This window comes from Eleginops maclovinus, chromosome 7 (assembly GCF_036324505.1).
Source record: "Eleginops maclovinus isolate JMC-PN-2008 ecotype Puerto Natales chromosome 7, JC_Emac_rtc_rv5, whole genome shotgun sequence".
Classification (NCBI taxonomy): Eukaryota; Metazoa; Chordata; class Actinopteri; order Perciformes; family Eleginopidae; genus Eleginops; species Eleginops maclovinus.
In genome coordinates this window covers 7,497,710-7,516,282 of record NC_086355.1, presented here as the reverse complement: position 1 = coordinate 7,516,282, position 18,573 = coordinate 7,497,710, and the positions used below count along the sequence as shown (strand labels likewise).

At 41.5% G+C, this 18,573-nt stretch overlaps 3 protein-coding genes across 15 annotated transcripts in view; 1 reads left to right on the top strand and 2 right to left on the bottom strand.

The window, feature by feature from the left end:
- The first annotated feature begins 156 nt into the window (after positions 1–156).
- Positions 157–3,515, top strand: cln5 (CLN5 intracellular trafficking protein). The gene is made up of 4 exons (XM_063887072.1): positions 157–326; positions 1,031–1,205; positions 1,394–1,619; positions 2,236–3,515. The coding sequence occupies exons 1-4, from the start codon at positions 223–225 to the stop codon at positions 2,721–2,723; spliced, it is 993 nt and encodes a 330-aa protein (XP_063743142.1). The 5' UTR covers positions 157–222; the 3' UTR covers positions 2,724–3,515.
- fbxl3a (F-box and leucine-rich repeat protein 3a) lies at positions 3,514–10,397 on the bottom strand. Of its 2 annotated transcripts, none has more exons than XM_063887071.1 (5): positions 10,266–10,397; positions 8,603–8,984; positions 8,344–8,466; positions 7,541–7,712; positions 3,514–7,184 (listed from the first exon to the last, which is right to left on the bottom strand). In XM_063887071.1, the coding sequence occupies exons 2-5, from the start codon at positions 8,981–8,983 to the stop codon at positions 6,544–6,546; spliced, it is 1,317 nt and encodes a 438-aa protein (XP_063743141.1). In that variant the 5' UTR covers position 8,984; positions 10,266–10,397; the 3' UTR covers positions 3,514–6,543. The 2 variants fall into 2 exon arrangements, with proteins under 2 accessions (XP_063743141.1, XP_063743139.1); XM_063887069.1 differs by having other exon boundaries at positions 10,090–10,376.
- A 943-nt stretch (positions 10,398–11,340) lies between these two features.
- Positions 11,341–18,573, bottom strand: part of mycbp2 (MYC binding protein 2) — a 57,640-nt gene continuing 50,407 nt past the window's right edge. For all 12 annotated transcript variants that reach the window (XM_063887305.1, XM_063887311.1, XM_063887308.1 and 9 more), the window contains 20 exons: positions 18,185–18,341; positions 17,847–18,071; positions 17,686–17,751; positions 17,353–17,592; positions 17,170–17,259; positions 17,002–17,082; positions 16,651–16,917; positions 16,167–16,450; positions 15,768–15,864; positions 15,530–15,649; positions 15,337–15,438; positions 15,115–15,243; positions 14,517–14,649; positions 14,306–14,409; positions 13,953–14,141; positions 13,756–13,863; positions 13,371–13,580; positions 13,182–13,289; positions 12,851–13,016; positions 11,341–12,725 (listed from right to left, as the gene is read on the bottom strand). In XM_063887305.1, the coding sequence (XP_063743375.1) occupies positions 12,610–12,725; positions 12,851–13,016; positions 13,182–13,289; positions 13,371–13,580; positions 13,756–13,863; positions 13,953–14,141; positions 14,306–14,409; positions 14,517–14,649; positions 15,115–15,243; positions 15,337–15,438; positions 15,530–15,649; positions 15,768–15,864; positions 16,167–16,450; positions 16,651–16,917; positions 17,002–17,082; positions 17,170–17,259; positions 17,353–17,592; positions 17,686–17,751; positions 17,847–18,071; positions 18,185–18,341 (2,992 nt within the window). In that variant the 3' untranslated portion in view covers positions 11,341–12,609. The remainder of the gene's footprint in view (positions 12,726–12,850; positions 13,017–13,181; positions 13,290–13,370; positions 13,581–13,755; positions 13,864–13,952; positions 14,142–14,305; positions 14,410–14,516; positions 14,650–15,114; positions 15,244–15,336; positions 15,439–15,529; positions 15,650–15,767; positions 15,865–16,166; positions 16,451–16,650; positions 16,918–17,001; positions 17,083–17,169; positions 17,260–17,352; positions 17,593–17,685; positions 17,752–17,846; positions 18,072–18,184; positions 18,342–18,573) is intronic.

The following is an 18,573-nucleotide window of genomic DNA, read 5'->3' as shown; positions in this document are numbered from 1 at the left end:
CCAATTGATAGACATTTTCCCCACAAAAAATGATTGCATGTTTTCGCTTTACTTATGTCCACATTCTTTACAAATTTGCTTTCAACAAAAAAAAAAACCCTGTCATGTGATTCCGTTTAACAACAAACCCATGTGACCGGTAATGAGGAAGTCCGCTCAGAGGAGAAGGATCATGGGAAAGCCATCTTCGTAACTTCTGCACTCTCAGTCAGAGTTTTTATCATGACTCACACGGTCTCTGCTCTGTGTTTGAACCTGCTCCTGTTTCTCCATGTTGTTGCTCACTTGAGGAATAATGCACAGCAGCAGTGGCCCGTTCCCTACAGGTAAAAAATACAGCAAACCTTTTACTATTTATAGACCTAAAGTCATGGGACAGCTAGAAAATAAAGTAACATTTGTTCGGATTATCGTTTCTCACGTGACTTTGGACCGACTTTGTCTTGAAATAACATTAGTGATTGTTATTCGGACTTTTTGATGATGTGAAATCGGTTTACTAACTCACGTCTGGTGCGTTCACATGACTTTGGAAACGTTGGACTCTTTGGAATGTGTCAATGAGCATCTAGGAAATAATAAGTAATTTAATGTGAGACTGCTACTTTATACTACTTCACCACATATAAACAACACAAATATCGTTATACTTTTACTCTTTTACATTTATTTGATAACTTTATTTGCTATTTTCTCACTTTCCTTCCTTAATTTCTGTGTGTAATTAGTTTTATACATTAACAAAGTATATTTTTAATGCATATAATTGTATAACCACTTACAGACTTTACCCTCAATAAAAATTCCAGTTTTACTTGCAAGCTACTTTCTAGATTCAAATAAATAATACAAAATATAATCAGCAGAAGAAGACATGATTGATACCCAAGGGGGACTCACAAGGTATCCAGCAGTATATAAATAAAGTTATATATTTATAATAAATGTGTAATAAGAAAAAGCTCTACATTTACCAGCTGTATTATTAAAGTGATGTACACATTAATGCACTACTTATCACTCTCCACAGGCGGTTTGACAGTCGTCCTGCTGCAGACTCTTACTGTGAAGCTCTCTACCCGTTCTGTCCCACTGGAGACAGTGATGGACGGATCCCCTACATGAGAGACAGCGATGTCATCTCAGTTTACCGTCTGCAAACTCCTGTGTGGGAATTCAAGTATGGAGATTTACTGGGGAAATTGGTCAGTACATATATCCTGTGGTTATCTTGTTGCTGATATTTCACCAGATTAATGTTTGGGTTCCAAGAGTCTGTAGAAATAAATCAACTTTCATTTGTCCCTGAGATGGTTTTTGCAGCATAAAGTACATCTTTCCTCCATGTCTATAAACAAATAAAGCCAATATAATGTTTCTGTTTGTTTCACAGCATATCATGCATGATGCCATTGGGTTCAGCAGTTCAGAAACAGGGGCTAACTACACCATGGAGTGGTACGAGCTGTTTCAGCTGGGGAACTGCACCTTCCCTCACATCCGGCCTGAAAAGTACGCGCCTTTCTGGTGCAACCAGGGAGCCGCCTGCTTCTTTGAAGGCATCGATGACTTACACTGGTCCCAAAATGGCACCTTGGAGAAATTAGGAGAGCTCACAGGTAAAATGTTAACCTTTTTTCCTATGGACCTTAAGAAAATATAAATACAGCGTAACAGTTTGCTTTGGAACTTCAGACCTGATCTAACATTAACACATAAGGGGGTTATCCACATTTCATCTGTTGTCAACAAATCCCATGTACTCTGTGTTATAATAGAAATAAAAATGCATATTTGAGCCACAGGAGGTCAAATAATTTGCAGTTTATTTTTGAGTCAGTCCCACATACAGTACACTTTGGTAGTGATGTCAATACACCAAATGTGTATGGATCCCAGCTGCCTATAGGCCCAAGCAAAGACCTTTTCTGCTCCTAACTGGAGTGACAGAGCGACCTGATAGTTAAATGGTTAGGGCGCATACCTCATGGGTGCAAATTCCCTGAACAGTCTTCGTTTTGTTTCCCGGGTGGCTGGATCGTTTTCTGCTTCTCATACGCTTACTCTTTTTCCTCACATTCCTTATTTCGCTCGACTACCACTATCAAAAAATGGCAGGAAAATCCTGGTCAGGTTTATGACTTATTTAAGTTCCCTTAGTTGGACTTCCTGTTTGTCACTTTGCATATCTAGTATTAAAAGAATAGTTTTAAATTGTTTTTTTACTTTTCCCAGGAAACCAGTTCAACGACATGGCCCAGTGGGTGCAGGATGACAACAAGACAGGGATCTACTATGAGACGTGGACAGTCCGCTCTGACCCCAGCCCTAACGCCACCGTGTGGTTTGAGTCCTATGACTGCTCGCAGTTTATCCACCGCACATACAGGAAACTCCTGGAGCTGGGAGCCAAACTAAGAAGCAGATCACAAACCAACTACACCAAGATCTACCTGTACAGCGGGGAGCCCACCTACCTGGGCAATGACAGCACCATTTTTGGTCAGCCCGCTCTGAAGAACCTGGCAGTGGACATCCGTACATTTTACCACACATTCAGACCCCATCAGACGTTTGTAGACTTTGCCGTCAGTCTGTTGGAGGCGTATGAGAAGGTCGTGATAGAAAAGAGCTTCTACCTCTACTACAACTTTGAGTACTGGCATCTACCCATGAAGCCTCCTTATATACAGATCACTTATGAAGAGGTGCCTTTGCCTTAATATACAACTTTTACTATTGTTTTCATTACAGGTTGCAAATGATATTGTTTGTTTATCGATGGTTAATCTGTTTGTTCAAAAGCCAAAGCTATTAATGGAAATCTGAAAAGCTGCAAATCTTCAAGTTGAATAATTCTAAACCAGCGTTTACGTTTTTGCTTGATTTTTGACAATTATTTGATTATTTAGAGGTGATGAGATTTAAATAATCGTAAGGTGTGTTAATGCATTTCCTTCCTCGTCAAACATTTGAAGCACGATTGTTTTTTTAACTGTTTTTGATTGTTTACATCGATTTTGTTACCCCTTCCTCCATGCCTTTGTTGGTGCTCTGCTGTAATAATGAAGTACTAGATAGAAAAAACATGTCCATTTATATCTAGAACCATGACATCAAACTCGATCTTCCGATGAAGGTCATGCCATATGATCAAAAGCTCCAGGACAGTTATTAAATATAATATAATGATGAACCAAATGTAATGATAAATACAGAAACACAGTACTGGTGATTTTGTGTAGCGCATTATATTTTACCTGCATTTTCACAGATTTCTAAAAGTAATCGTGTCACAGTACATGTTACCACATCAGGTCCAGCCTTATGTTGTTTTACATTCAGATTTGTACATATTAATTAAAGATAAATGTATAGAGTTTTATTTTCATTGTTCATTTCTTTTCTTACTTTGTGTTGCCCTGTATCTTGGATGCTACTTGTGTGTGTGTTTTATTTAACAGATTGTAAAGCCTGCAGCGTTTGAAGATAATAAATACAGATACCAAAAAGTACATTCACAAATGTTTTATTACTGGTCTAAGATCAAGTGTCCAAAACAATCATTTTAAAACAGGTGACCAGTTAAGCAAATTAGACAAAGCATTTGCCTTACAGAAGCTAAAAAGGACAGCATGGTCAACACCAGTTAAATGCTACTGAAACTTACTGGAGGACTCTTAACAACTCAGGTCCAAATTACCATTACTGACAAGAGGCATCATAAAGATGATTATTATCGGTGTTCAGCATTTTAACTGAAATGTCCAATAAAGACAACATGAAAATGATTCAAAACCAGTACAGCGTTGAGACACAATCCTCACGTTAGAGCTGCTGTCACGCCGCCCGTTTAATGCCCTGCACGAATAATGAAAAATAATTCAGGAGATACGTTACCGTACCACTGAGATGCTAATGCACAACAGCACAGACCATCAGCGCAGGCGTCTACCGTGAGTGATATAAGAGACCAACGCTTACCAACAGACTCAGTCCATTAAACTAAGAAGCATGGAGTGTCTCTGTGTTAGTCCACTGTGAGGTACATTAAATCAAGTGTCAGAAAGACATGGATAAAAGGAATGCAGTCTGGCAGAAAAATGTGGGTTATGCATGTGGTACTGATCAATTGTTTAACTTTATAATGATATCTCTTCCAGTGAAAGCCCTTAATCACACTTACTGATTTGACAGGGACTTTACACTATTTTTTATTTTGTATTTTTAGAGGAAGTGTCTTCCTATGTTCCATTAAATTGTGTTTTAATTAATCAAATAGTTCAGTTTTTTTTTTTATTGCCTTAAGATAATGCTGCATTTGGACAAAAAGACAAAAAAACACAACAATGCAAGTTAGTATTATTCTTTATGAAACTCAGTCAGACGTAGAGCCACTTCTTTGGGTTTTTGGTGCGATTATCTTGTTGGAAAATAATTATTTATCAGACTAGCACTACTACATTCCTCTGCTCCCGTTTGTTGATAAATTATTCAAAGCTTACGGTAGTGAATTCGAAAGTTTTGGACCAACACCTGCTGGTCTCCTTGCTGGTTATAACGGTTGCTTCATTTGCTCCACATAAAAACACAAACTAATTACAAAAGCAGTTTCATATCAATAAATTACAGCTTATCTTTTCTAGTGACAACAGCATGTGAATAATCCATCTAGAAAAGGACAACGCGCTCTGGTTTTTATAAAAGGCGCGGTCCGATGGTTAAGAAAACCCTGACAGAGGGCGACCAGCTTTCTCTACTCATAGCAAAACACACAGCGTTATAGTCAGATGCATTTGACTTCCTTCTTAAAGGAAAAACAATTTTGTTTCACTCTTCTGACTTGCCAAATCTCCCCGAAAGAATCACATGTTTTTAACAGGAGCATTAGCTTTCTGATTATCTGCTAAGACGTCTTCCACTCCCGTCAGTACGATGTGGTCACACGACACAGAGCCAACGTACGCTAACCGGAGGGCAGAGATCCACAGCATGGAGCTGATGTTTGGAGCATGAGCAGGCAAACAGTAGAAGATAAAAATGAAACCTATTTAGGAAATATATATGCATTCCCAGCATGCATTGTAGCTATTACCTGCAGAGAAAAGTCTACTCAAACCTCCAAATTCAGGCATTTCTGTGCAGGTTATTTACTTAAATTTTATGTTGTTTACTTTTTTTACGCCAATATACTGTACTGACTCAGTACGTTTGGAATTATCATTACAATCTTGGTCAAACTACTAAAAAATGAGGGCTTTATAAATATTGTTCAGTGCTTTCAAAAAGGACAACATAACTTGTTTTGTCCTGACTTACACTTGGTTTTAAAGTGCTTAGGGAAATCTAGGACCCTGTGCAAAAACCTTCTTTGAAACAAAACTGGGAAAAGTCAATGTATGCAGAAAAGAAGAACAAACATCGACATCATTTAAAAAATCCATGACAATAATCAATACTGCACACCTTCACGTTACAAAAATAGAGACCTATATACACATTTCACTTCTCCCTTAGCCAACCTCTAACTGTTTTTACTATCGTGTTATTTTTATGCATGATTTTTGGGAAGGGAAAGCACTCACAACACTGCTACTCTTTGCTATATGAATCCTTCCCCTTGAAACTTGAAACCGTCCTCTTCCTCACCAGCTGTAGGACACTTAAATACATGTATCACTTCATCTTTAAACACAACAGCAATATTGTTCTGTTGGTTGTACGTATATATTTATTCTACGTCTGTTTTTTACTACGGTTTTTGAGTTTGTGTGTATAGATTTTGTTGTGCTGTGTTTTGTCTTTGATGAGTATTAATGTCTAGACGGCGAGGACTCTCCTGCACTGAACTTAGTGTTTTCTCTTGTTGGTATATGTACCTTAATAGCTGTGCAAATAAACTAAACCTACACTCCTTGCATACACATGAGACAAACACAACTTCTCACAAACTGTGCATTTGGAAACCTCCGATGGGATATCTTGTCGACAGGGCCGAGCTTCTGGACTGGAATAAAGTAGGCCAAGCTGTAGTGTAACAACAAGCAATTGTGATTTTCCCAAATGAATCCACAATGTTAAAAAAACAACAACAATAAAACACACACTCACGTACGCAAACACACATCTCTCATACTGAACATCATAACCAGGCAACAATGTCCATATAACTCAGTTTATAGTTATAGGAACATTGTTTTTCTAGTGAAATATTTCCACCGTCTCTGTTCTGTTTGCAGTTTGTTTATTATGCGATCTAGAAGTCAGCCTGGCGAGTCCTTTCTCCAGATTAGGCAAAGCAGGGTGCCACAGTCTATTGTAAAGCTAACAGGCAGAGACGCTGTTTTTTTTTTTTGCATGGCATGATAACATTGTGTAGCAGTCAGGAGCCACATCACATCCCTGCACTCCAGACTGGAGTTCGGTCTCCGCTCTCCATGTTGGCACCAAACATCCCACTAGAGCTGAGCATTTAAAGGCTTTTCTATGCAAACATGGAGGCCACCACAAACTAGACGTACAGCGTGCCTCTGTGGCTCCTCTCTACCAGGTCGGCATCATGTCTGGGAACCAGACCCTGCCCAGGTGCTTAGAAACCTCCCAGTGGATCTCATCCAGGGAGTATTTGTGATCTGGAATCAGCACCTGCTCCATGATGGACAGCTGGGAGAGCCTCCTGCCACACATCTTGACAAACTCCACGAACGCACTGCAGGAAACCTCGCACTCGCCCAGTCCGATGGCTGACAGCTGGGTGCAGTGCTTAGCGATGCGGATCAGCTCCTCATCCAGAGGACGCAGGCCGTTGGCGCACACCACCAGCTCCACCAGGCGAGGGCAGTGCAGGCCAACGCGGCCCAACACCTCTTTACTGACGGAGCGGCCGAAGTAGAGGTGCGTGACCGGGATCTCCTCGTTAAAAAAAGGGCCGAACTCGTCCTCGTAGAGAAAGAAGTACATGACCAGGTTGAATTTGGGCGAGTGCCGCACCATGGCGTCCCAGCTGCTCTTCTTGATGGTGTGGAAGTGCTGGCCGGGGTTCTCACTCACCACGTCGATCCGCAAGTGTTCCAGGTGGACGTGTTTTTCAGAGGAGAGGGCCAGCAGCAGGTCATCACTCAGGAGGTGGTAGTTCAGTGCGAGCTCTCTCAGGCCGTGACACTGGTCTGCCACACACAGGATCCCTGCAAATACGGACAGATGGTTGTTTTCTAAATGATTTAAAACTCATCATGGGTATTTATGCTGTGTAATGTTTTGTTAGACAAGATAACAGTTGAATAAGCAGATTTATCATAGCTGACAATTAAAAACAGTTCCAGGAAAATGTTTATAAGAGGAAGATTGATAAAATAATGATAAGTTAAACTAGGCTCCAAATAAGCCACTAGAATTTAAAAAAACTACCTTGTGACTTTTGAAAACATGACTGAAAGTGCAAGATAGATATGGCTTGAATATACCAAAATAAAAACAGGCATAAACATGATGCTGCTTTCTCTTGACTTGATCACAGCTCTGATCTGGGCGCTCACTGTACCTGCGGGGGAGACGTGAGGGCAGCTGCTCATCTTCAGCAGCTTCAGCGTGTCGCTGTTGTTGGCCACAAGCACCTTCAGAGACGGATCATCCACCGGCGTGTCGTCAATCTTCAGCGAGGACAGCGATTTGGAGTTGACAAACACCACGGTCAGAGCTGAGATGAAATGAGACTATGGGAGGACAAAGAGTAATCATGAATTAGCTTGCGAAGAAGCTACCAAGATTACAGGTATCAGATTTAAGTGGGCATATTTAAATCAGTTATAGTTGGATTGATGTTGGACTGTATGTGCTGTGAATAATATTTATGCATATTGGTTTTTGGTCTCTTACCCACAGAAACACACAGATTTTTAGATAATAAATGTTTTGTGTGTCCATTTAGCAACTGCTGACTGGAGAATAATTACATCTTATCTTAGTATGATAGGTAATCCACATAACGACTATATGTGTACATGGGGAAAGTTTAATATGATAATGACCCACTCAATTATGTAATACACTGGTTCAAGTGTTTATAGAAAAAGGATCACAGTGCACTAAGAGAGACAAAATAACATTTCCCAGACAACTTCATGTGTCCTTCAAAGTATTGGAATTCTTGCTCTGTGCAAAGAATGGGAACAGAGTCTGCTTTTCAGCCCAATCCTCAGATAAATAGAGAATGTCAAAGCTCTTCTGCCCACTAACTTTAACACGTTTCAAAGACTAAATCCTACACCATGGAAAGGCATTAAGAGTTAATTAGATTTTCCTTGTAAATCTGACACAGAAATGTTGTGTTTGTGCTGATTATACCTTTGGAACCTCCATGAAACTGGGCCTGGCTGTAGAGATGAGCCCCAAGGTCTTTAGTGAACAATTCACCAACTGTGAGAGGATGTCACATGCTGCTTCTGCAGACTCTGTACTGCTGTCCACCTGGCAAATTCAAGCAGAGATTAAACATCACCTCAGGATCATTAACACAACAACGTCTGACCAGACGGCTGGTAGCAAATTCGGATTGAACCCAGAATCGTTTGTTTTAACACCCAAAATATTTTTCCGCTGTTACCTTGAAGCTGACATACTGCAGGTGGTTGGAGTGCCTCTTTATGATCTGCTTGATGAGGTCTGGATGTGTGGCTTTCAGGTAAGAGCTGGCAGGCTGGTTAAGCTCAAACTCAAAGCATCTCCACAGCTCTGGCATATGGAAAGCCTGGTTCCACCTGCGGCACACCTGAGAGGCATACGCCCGATCCAGCAGGGGAAGGTACTGAAAGATGTGAAGCAGGAGCTCCTGAGGCAGGCGGGCCCAGTCAATCCCCGAAGACTCACTGACTGCCGCTGCCTCTGACTCCTCGCCCGTCTGCTTCCGCACCTTCTTGCAAGCCTCACTTGGGCTTTTACTGGTAGAGCTTTTGCTGTCCTCCTCTCCTCCTTTAATACGCTTCATCCTGAACAAATAGAGGTAGGAAGCTTGTTATATTTCAGCAACACAAAGCACAGGCTTGTTGATCAACCTCATCAAATGTGAAAGTAGAAGTAATTGTTGGACTGAAGCTTACATTGATACATTTAAAACTACAAACCACTTTTGTTTGTTGATGAGTTTTACAGATTACATGTTACAAAATGACTATATAGACTTCTGTGGATTAACATATCCTGGTTTCAAACTTGATCACTTTTTTCTTGGGGTCTATCATGTTATTCCCTGACCTGAATATTTAAAAAGATTGTACAATGGGGATTGAATTCCCTCAAATCACTAGTTATTTCTGTATACAACAGATGTGTGCTATAAATTTGAATGTATGAACATGATTCCTCATAATTAATCTAAAATGAAACTATGCTATATATACTGAATATAATGCAACTGACGTGTGTAGGCATCTGTTGCATTAGTCATTGAATACTTATCCCAGCATATTTGCATTCTGCACCATTGCAGCACTGCATGATTAACGATGAATAATCTCAACCTGTATGCGAGTCAAATTAGATCAACAACAATGAAAAAATAATCATTGAATGTGTAAGGTTACTTATACTGTATCTTGTAAATAAAGTCTTATTATGTTCATTTCAAATCACTGCCATTGTCATGCATCTCTAAATTGTTAAATCACACAGTACTGTGATATATTTGCTTATTTTAGAAGAAACGTGATGTATTTGATGTGATGTTTAACTGCACCAGCTTGTGGAGGCCATGTTTAAGCAGGTAACGCTAGCCATCAATATATCGATATAATAAAGCATCTAATTCTGTAATAAAAAGCTGACAATGTAAATGTCCTATGTGCATCACTGCACGGGTTTGATTGAATGCACAAATCACTGCTTTGTTTGAGTTGACAGCGTAAATGAAAGTAGCAGGAAACTTAAGTAGCTTACTAGTTTGGACCATTATATTTAAAGCTAGCTATAAATGCAAACTCTTGCCTCCGTATGACACTTTGTCCATTCAATACTCTAGACTGTGTTGACATGACGCACAGAGTTATTTTACTACGCATAAAACACACAGCTTACAAGCTTGACCACCCACCCTACCTTGATGTTTACACTTAGTTAGCCTCCTAGCTGTTAGCAGGAAAATCCGTAGAACACTTTTGACACTTCAGCCCGGGCCCAAGCTGGAAAAGCTCATACGTAACAACCGAATAAAACGCATCGGAACATAACAACTAAGCCGTTATACGATAGAGAAAAGGTAAGAGAAGTTTTACTGAATGAATAAACACGATGCGAGTGGTGCTCATCCGACAGGTTGACCCGAATCCTTGGTGGGAGTTTCGGCCCCCCTGATTCTGAAATGGCGAGGAGTTGTTGTTGTGACAGCAGCGGTGCATCATGGGAGATACAATGCGAAATGGCTGTTAAAAGACCGTCTGTGACCAAGCGATGACTCGAGAGGGAACAAAATATGCTCATGTGTTTTTTTGATTAAAATTAAAGAAACTTCTATAATATCACAAATACAAACCGTGTTGCTGGTTTTTATGATTTTTCTTTTCTTTTTTATAGTCTTTTTATCCGCACCCGTTTCTGAACACATACATGCAGCTACAAGTCTCAGCTTTATCAGCAACATTAGGTTGTAATTTACACACAATTATAAAGTACGCCTTATGTAATTGTGGATCTATTTTGGAAAACACAAAAACGAATGCTGAAAGACTCCAAAGAGCCAAGCTTTCCCCACTTCACTCCTTTACTATAAATACTATGTTAAGCCCCTTTTATAATGTCGTATTCTTTTGATGAATATGTATGACTGTGTATTTTTTTAAACCTAATTGGATTATGAAATCTTTTTCTTGGTAGTATCTCCAGTTCATTTCGCAGTGTCCTTGGGTTATTCTAATCGTTTAATTCCCCAACATTATTGTCTGTCTGTCACTTATCTCTTCTAGTCCTCAATATTTCTGACATCATATTGATGAAGTCAATAAAAAAAGTAGTAAATATTCAAAAGCAACCAATACAATACTGTGGAACAACTTCAGCCCATTACAACGCCCTCATATACTGTAAATGTACTCCTCCCAGATGCAAACATGGATTTTAGTTACACAAACACCTCAAATGCATATATTTTGAATAACTTGGATCACACTGGCATGTAATGGAGCCCTTACAATTACAAAAGGTGTTAAAGCGAGTGATACATTTTCATATTTTCAGTTACACAAAACTTTCAGCCTTTTATACAAGGTATTTACAAAAAACAATTAACAATTTGAGTCTCTAGCTAGATTTGACATTGGATCTCTTTCATACAGAACAATCAAAGGCCAACAGTGACTGTAGGTAATTTAATGGGAATGGTCACCACTCATTAATGACACAGTGTATACTTTGCGAAACAGAGAACCTGGTTTATTACCATTCAACTCCATCCACCACAGATATTACAGAGCAGATTCACAAGTATTAAGCTTTTATATAACAGCAGCTTTTTGTCCACACTCTGTTCCCCTGACACCCCAATCCCATTGCCTCCTACTAGGGAAAAACATTACAGGTGCACAATTGTATTTGGTGTGAAGACTGGCCCCTCATATCACTCAGCTGTATTCAGTCTCACTGTGAGGTCTTTTGTTTGTTTTGTATTACTGTAGGATTTTGGTACTTTTTCCTTTTTTGACAGAGCTCCAAATAGGATGTACATCCACTATCATTCACTGCGGGCGTCAGGCTCATCCTTTTCATTTTCCAGACAACAGAATAGATCTGACATTAAGAAGAGGGGGAATTACGACTGTCTACTGTATAAAAATGTACAGTGGCTTTATTGACATACATTCCATAGGTTAAACAGCTGCAAAATAGGAGGCACACCCAGTATTGCACTTCATTAAAAGTTCTGGCTCAAAACATAACCCAGAATATCAAACAAAACTGAAGTGAAGAGTAGCAACTTCGGAATACAGCTATTTTGAATAGTATCATATATACAAGATTAGATAAATCGTACACTATTTTCCTCCCAAACATAATATTCTTAACAGTCTTTTCCACCTTCTTTTTTTGTCCGTCAACCCATTATGCACTTGACAGTGGAGAATACTGTACAAGATTACGAAAAAAGTTTACATACAACAATATTTAAATTTAAATTTATAGTTAGGAAGCTGGAAATACGGCCTGTTCCTTTTTTTTTTTTTAAACCCACGCTGATCCACATTTGCCTTTAAGCAAATTCCTCTCATATTGAATGTTAAATCTTGTACTGTTACACTTCAGTGATCAGGAGGTGTGCAACGTCTATAGAAGCCGAGGGAATACAACGGCCGCATGCAAACACGTCACAAGATATTTTCTTTTTTTTCTTCTTTTTTTAAAATCTATTGTTCTTTTTTTCCATTCACTCTGAATCCAAAGGATCGTATCAGAGCTCCATGTTACTGATGTTGGTAGAAGAGCAGACCTGAGGACTCTCAGCGTAGGGAGGAAACCTGATCCAGTCCAGGAGACCAACAATGCAAGAGCCAAGCTTCACAGCTGAGCTTCAGCAGCAGCCAGAAATCACAGTAGACAAACTGGTTTTCAATGAAAGTCTTGTGTTGTTTAGAAGGTGTGGGCATTTCTGCACACCCCACAGCCCAGGGCGAACTCCTCCCCCGTTGGCGGATGAACCACATGCAAAGGGCACTCAGTACCCTCCAGCTGCTTGCCTTTGGGCCCTGTGATAGAAAGGAAAAGGATAACATCTCAATTATTATCTCTTAATAGTTATTCCTGTGTGGTATTTTGCAAAAAGTTTGATAAATTTAGCAATGTCACGGTAGGCCATAGCATAGCTAAGCACCTGCAGGACAATGAGGCAGTTCCTCCTTGGGGACACTGGTCATCCTCTGGAAGTCGTCATGGCAGGCGTTGCAGAAGTGTGTGGTGCCAAAGCAGAAGAAAACGGCCACCGAGCAGCAGTACCGACATTTATACTCCAGGAAGTCTGTTCCATGTTTGGAGCACATCTGGTGACAGGTAAACAAGAATCATCAGGGAAGGAGTCAATATAAGCAGCATTTTTAATAGTTACAATATTATTCCCCTTTTCGAGGATTGACTGCTGACTACAGGGTCATAATTAGCAAACAAACAAAATGTGAAACCTCTTGGCTATAGTAATTGACCCTAACCTGAGCCCTGGAGACATCTGAGCATGCTCCACAGATCAGCTCACTGGGGTCGTAGTCATCGCCCTGTCCTGCCTCCGCGTCGCAGCGAGCCTCTCCTCCGAAATAGGCCTGGGTAAAAGGGCAACCACAAATTAATTTTCAACTTCTGAGCAATATTTATATTAAATATGACTTTATGTTATATAGTACCTTCTTGCACTTGAAGCAGACATAGTATGCATATCTGTTCATGGCAAAGCCTGCAGGGTCGTTGTGGAATCGCGCTCCTGGTGTAGTGATTGCCTCGCTCTTATGTAGACCCTCGTACTCCAGCCTCATCAGAGCCTTTCTCCTCACGTCCTCATACAGCTCCTTAATGGGGTCGAGCAGGTCCTTGATCACCGAGTGATTGATTTTGTTCTGGAAACAAATATTGAAACACATTTTGAAAAACAGCTTCATTACGGTGGTAAGGTAAGCTCACTGCATGTGTCAAAGGCATTCACGATAAGGACAGTGAACAATGCAGTCAGTAGATTTGCTTATCTATCTATCCTCATTGTTGCTGGATGAATCTCTTCAGGTAACATCTTACCTTACAGATGGGACACAACATGAACCCAAACGTGATCCGGGGCCCGAGCCAGCGATTTTCAAGAACGCGACGAGTACACTGAAGGTGGAACACGTGAGTGCAGTCCAGCTGAGAATAGAACAACAAGTTAAATGAGGAAACTGAAAGATTAGAAACTCATCCACAATATGGACTAGAATATTAGTATTTAGAGCTACCTGAACTGCAGGAGCAGCAGAGAGGGCCTCTGTGAAGCAGATCATACACATGTCGTCTGCATCCTGTTTCAGACAGCCAGTGTTCTTGTCGCAGCCGTGCAGACAGGGAAGGCAGGCCTCCTCATTCTTGACTCCTCCACAGGGGTGTCCACAGGAATGAGTTTTACTGCAGGCCAGTTTAGCATACTCCTGAGAGAGAAAACCACAGAGAAACTGGTGAGGCTTTGGAAACACAGTACTTATAACACGTTCAGTACTGTAACGCTACATTACTCTAAATGTGTCTTATGAGTATTAGACTCAACACAAATTCTCAGACTGATATGTTTTTGTTAAAAGTTGATATTAAGTACCTGGCAGTCTGGGTCTGAGCAGACGCTGCCCACTGCAGACAGCTCCGTCCCATTCCTCGTACCACAAAACCTGCAGGCGTCTGAGCTGCTCGAGGCTGGTTTACCTGCAGAAACAATGACATTACTGTTAATATAACCACACAGCTTGAGCAGATAACACATTTGCAGCAATTTTTATAGTAAAACACTAACAGAAGAACAGTGGCATTACCTGTGTGCTCTCTGAACTCTACCATAGCCTTCATAGTCTTAGAGTCAGCCAGAGCCATGAGCCAGAAGAGCTTAGTCCTCCCACAGCCTTCATGGAGATCCACCTTTATGGCCTCCTCTTCCTCCTTGAACACCTGAAAGAACACATAAAGATGATATTGTAGCGACCCTGCAGCGCTGACGACAAAGGAGGGGGGATTCATGGGGGGAGGATGTTGCCCTAGTTAGCTGGACAGGGCGGGTAGAAAGACGGAGAGTAGGGAATTAAGAGAGTAGAAGAAGAGTGTGGAGCAGCGGAGATTGAGAGCGAAGAACAGGAGAAAAAGACAATTGGGGAGAAGAACGTGCGCCGCCTAGATAGTCTAGCCTGTTTTTGTTGCTTTCTTCCAACCCCGGGGGTTAAGTCTGTGGTGAGGGTAATAAAACCCGGTTCTCTGGTTCAACTGGATCCTCCGTGTCCTCCTTATTCAAGTAGCTAGCCAGCCGTGCGGCGGAGCCGCGAATACTACAATATTAAAATCATATACAACAACTAATTCTACTCTGTTATTGAACCTACTAATCAGAAGTTAACACAGAATCCTCCAGCCGACACTCACCTGTCTCTGGTGAGAGCGCGTGCGTCGGTGCAGGTGGAGGAAGCGGTCACAGTCGGTGCAGAGGTTGCCGCACATGTTGCACAGGATTATGGCTGCGGTCTCACCGTCATCATGATTGTCACACATAGGCTGTGGATAAATGGAAGAGGAAATCAATGTGTTATTTTTTGGATTATCGGTCAATATTTTTGGACAGGGTGTTGCTTTAGCCTTTGATCTCACCATCTGCTTCTGCTGTCCATCTTTGCCCATCCAGCGACCAGAGGACAGCCTGTCCACATGATCCTGGTCCAGCACACACAGCGAAGCCAAGGCTAGCCACAGCTGCAACACAAAATAGGTGATAAAGTATTAACAAATACCCAACAAGAATAGATCAATGCGTTGTGTATGTGTGTGACATCTGAGTCCATACCCTTGTTGTAGCGATACAGCGTACAGGAGACCGATGCTCCTCCTCCATTTTGGTCAGGGCTATGATGGTCTCAGCTATTGCATTTTTGGTGATTTTGGACCAGCTATCTGAAAGGTGTCCCTAAAAACAGCAAATAGGAGTCTTAGAGGTACATTTCCAAGTGTGACAAATAGGCTTCTATACACAGTTTGGCTCAAAGAGAGTTGAAGGGAAAGATAAAAAGAAAAAGAGATCTTACAGCTGCCATGTCTTTAACCAGCTTTATGATGATCTCTGCTATCTGAGGAGGAGTGGAGCCTTTCATCCACCAGTGGCTCTCTCCCCTGCGGATGTAGCTGAGAAAGAAGGAAAGAAAGAGGCAATAATATGAAAATCAAACAAACTTGCAATTTGTTTTGATATAAACGTCTACAGTAAAATAACATCACCAAACTCTGAGAGAGAAAACAAACATCCATGGTATTCATTTGTAGACTGTAAACAATTACCAAGGAAGATAGCTGGAGGGTCATCAATTTTCATCCTTACTCTACTCCTTCTTATTGCATCACCGATACCAAGTTTTTTGACCCAGTGAAGCTCTCCCTAATTTACTTTAACCACATATTTTGATCAGGCCTAACAGAACGTAACTCACCTGGAGTTGAAGATCATGGGCAGCGTGACGGTGGTGACCCCTTTGCCCGCGGCCATGCCGGCGGTGCCAGCGATGGTGGTGCCTTTGGCTTTCAGCTGCACAGTGAGGGCTTTTGCGATGCAGCCCAGGAACATGTCGAGGATGCAGAGCTTGTTCCAGTCGCCCTTTTCTGTGGAGTGGATGATGTCACTGATGTCTGCAGGGGGCAGCGCCTTCACTCCGATGATGCTGGCAAGTCGCACTGGCGTGACTTCTGGGAGGACGCGCCTGAGCAACGATGTGACCTGAGATGAATTAAGAGCAGATGGCAAACAAGTTGGTAATTTGTTTAACTTTGTACGGTATTTACTTTACCATGTACTTTTAAATATGTAGATCATCATTAGAAATTAAAATGATTGTAACCGAATCAGAATTTTTGTACACAAGTTATTCTAATGTGACTAAACCTCTACTATAGTTGTGTGTGTTTACACCCGCCCACCTGTCTCTGTACTCTCGGGGATGCCGTGTGCAGCAGAGAAAACAGGTCCTGCATGAGTGTTAGCTGCTGAGCTAAGTACTGGCGGCCGACGTTGGAGCCACTCAGAGCCAGGACCATGGACAGCAGCTCGAAGCAGTAGGCGTCTGAGGAGGCGTCATCGTCACTGGGCTGAGAGTTAGCATTCTCTTTGCTGGAGATGGCGTGCTCCCACTCCTCCCTCACACGGGTGGCCTCCATGCGGATGGCTTGGACGATGTGCGCACACACCTGGAAATGAATACAGTTCAGGTTAAAAGGGCCGAGATTATAACAACTAATCCTGGTAAATGGTTTATAGAACTGACTAAATACCTGTTTCTGCAGGTTTGTGAGTTTACTCCTGCTGAAAATGATTCCCACCATGTGCTCTTTAAGATCTGCATCAGATGGGACCTGTCCATAAGGAAATGTAGGTGTAAAACGTCAGATTGAAGGCCACTAAAATATCAAATAGTACAGGTAAACTGCTATGGTGCAGACCTTGTCCTCTCCCTCAGGCGATGAAAGAAGGTTTTTCTCCTCCTGCTCTGGGGTTGGCTCTGCATCTCCACAGATAAGTTTTCCAAAGACCTAAAAGTAGAACAAAGTAAACAATAAAGTTCCAAAAGACTCCAGTGATTCCACAGGTGATTATAAGTATGTGTATGAAGCAGTTAGACAGACCTGTGATGTGATGAGGCGAAACACTCGGAGAGTCTCGGCCTCACAGTTCTTCTGCTGGGCCATGCTGGCAGAAACCTGTCCGAGGATTTTGATGCTCTCGCCTTCTTTCCAGCCGAGGACCTTCACCTGGCGCACCCTCAGTGTGTTCTCCGGACCCTTCAGCTCCACCTTGATCACATGATGATCCCCACCAGGAAGTTCACTCGTCACCCAGCCCATGTGACGGGACTCAAGGTCGACCTTGGATGAAAATGGCATGGGGATGTTCAAAACGTTCTGCCATTGATGCATTTAAACAAAGTACACATTATTAATGTGGAGTTAAAAAAATACCTGTTTAATCCTGCAGAGGTCATCGATTGCTTTACCACACAGGAATGTAACGGATGTGACTTTGTTCTGTGGAAATGAGAGGAATATTAAACCTTTATAAATACATTATCAACAAATCCAGCTTATCTGATACAATAGAAATGCTGCTGTTGCCCACTTACCCCGATGTCTCTGGAGTTGTCCACATGAACCGTCACATTAGTGGCGTTTATGCCCTTCACACAGCTGATGGTGATACTCTTGGTTTTGTTCTTGTCCTCATCTCCAGATTCCCAGAAGGTCTCTGTGGAGCCGTCTGTGAGGCTTCCGATCATGGCAGGACGACTGGACGTCTTGATGTCTACAACACTGGTCAGATCCTTCAGACAAGTCACCAGGCAGAGATCCTGTAATCACACACACTCAGGTTAGTGCATTTCATGAACAGACAATAAGCGTCTTACTGTTGGTTTATTCCATGTTGACAAACAGAAGACAGATTTGATTTATAGGTAAGCACCTGGCTCATTGCTTCGTAGCCTGACTGCACGCTGATGTTGAAGCTCTCCTCGCTGTCACCATCATCTGACTTGGAAAGGATGTTGTTGATGTGATGGAAAACGTTGCTCTGGTGGAGGAACTGGTGGTCGGACTGCTTGAACTTCAAACTCCAGCACCTAAAAGAATAAGCAGTATTAGGTGTGAGCAGGTTATTACCTCTCTTATCTTTCTGCCAGTAAATAAGTACAATATTTGTAAAGTAGGAGCCTAAAAATAGCAATGATTTTCACCAGAGGATTATTGAGGCCAAGATAAAAATATTATTGTTATATCTTGAACATTTGAAATGAATAAAAATAGTGATTTCAGTCAAATGTAATCTAGAATCTCTTCGGTAATTGTATGTTT

Excerpts from the sequence above, each read along its gene's own strand:
- cln5 (XM_063887072.1), top strand. The coding sequence starts at position 223 with ATGACTCACACGGTCTCTGCTCTGTGTTTGAACCTGCTCCTGTTTCTC. Across the intron at positions 327-1,030 it reads CAGTGGCCCGTTCCCTACAG|GCGGTTTGACAGTCGTCCTG; the intron begins GTAAAAAATACA and ends CACTCTCCACAG. Across the intron at positions 1,620-2,235 it reads GAAATTAGGAGAGCTCACAG|GAAACCAGTTCAACGACATG; the intron begins GTAAAATGTTAA and ends TACTTTTCCCAG.
- fbxl3a (XM_063887071.1), bottom strand. The coding sequence starts at position 8,983 with ATGAAGCGTATTAAAGGAGGAGAGGAGGACAGCAAAAGCTCTACCAGT. Across the intron at positions 7,713-8,343 it reads GTTTCATGGAGGTTCCAAAG|TCTCATTTCATCTCAGCTCT; the intron begins GTATAATCAGCA and ends GTCCTCCCATAG. Across the intron at positions 7,185-7,540 it reads CCCTCACGTCTCCCCCGCAG|GGATCCTGTGTGTGGCAGAC; the intron begins GTACAGTGAGCG and ends CCGTATTTGCAG.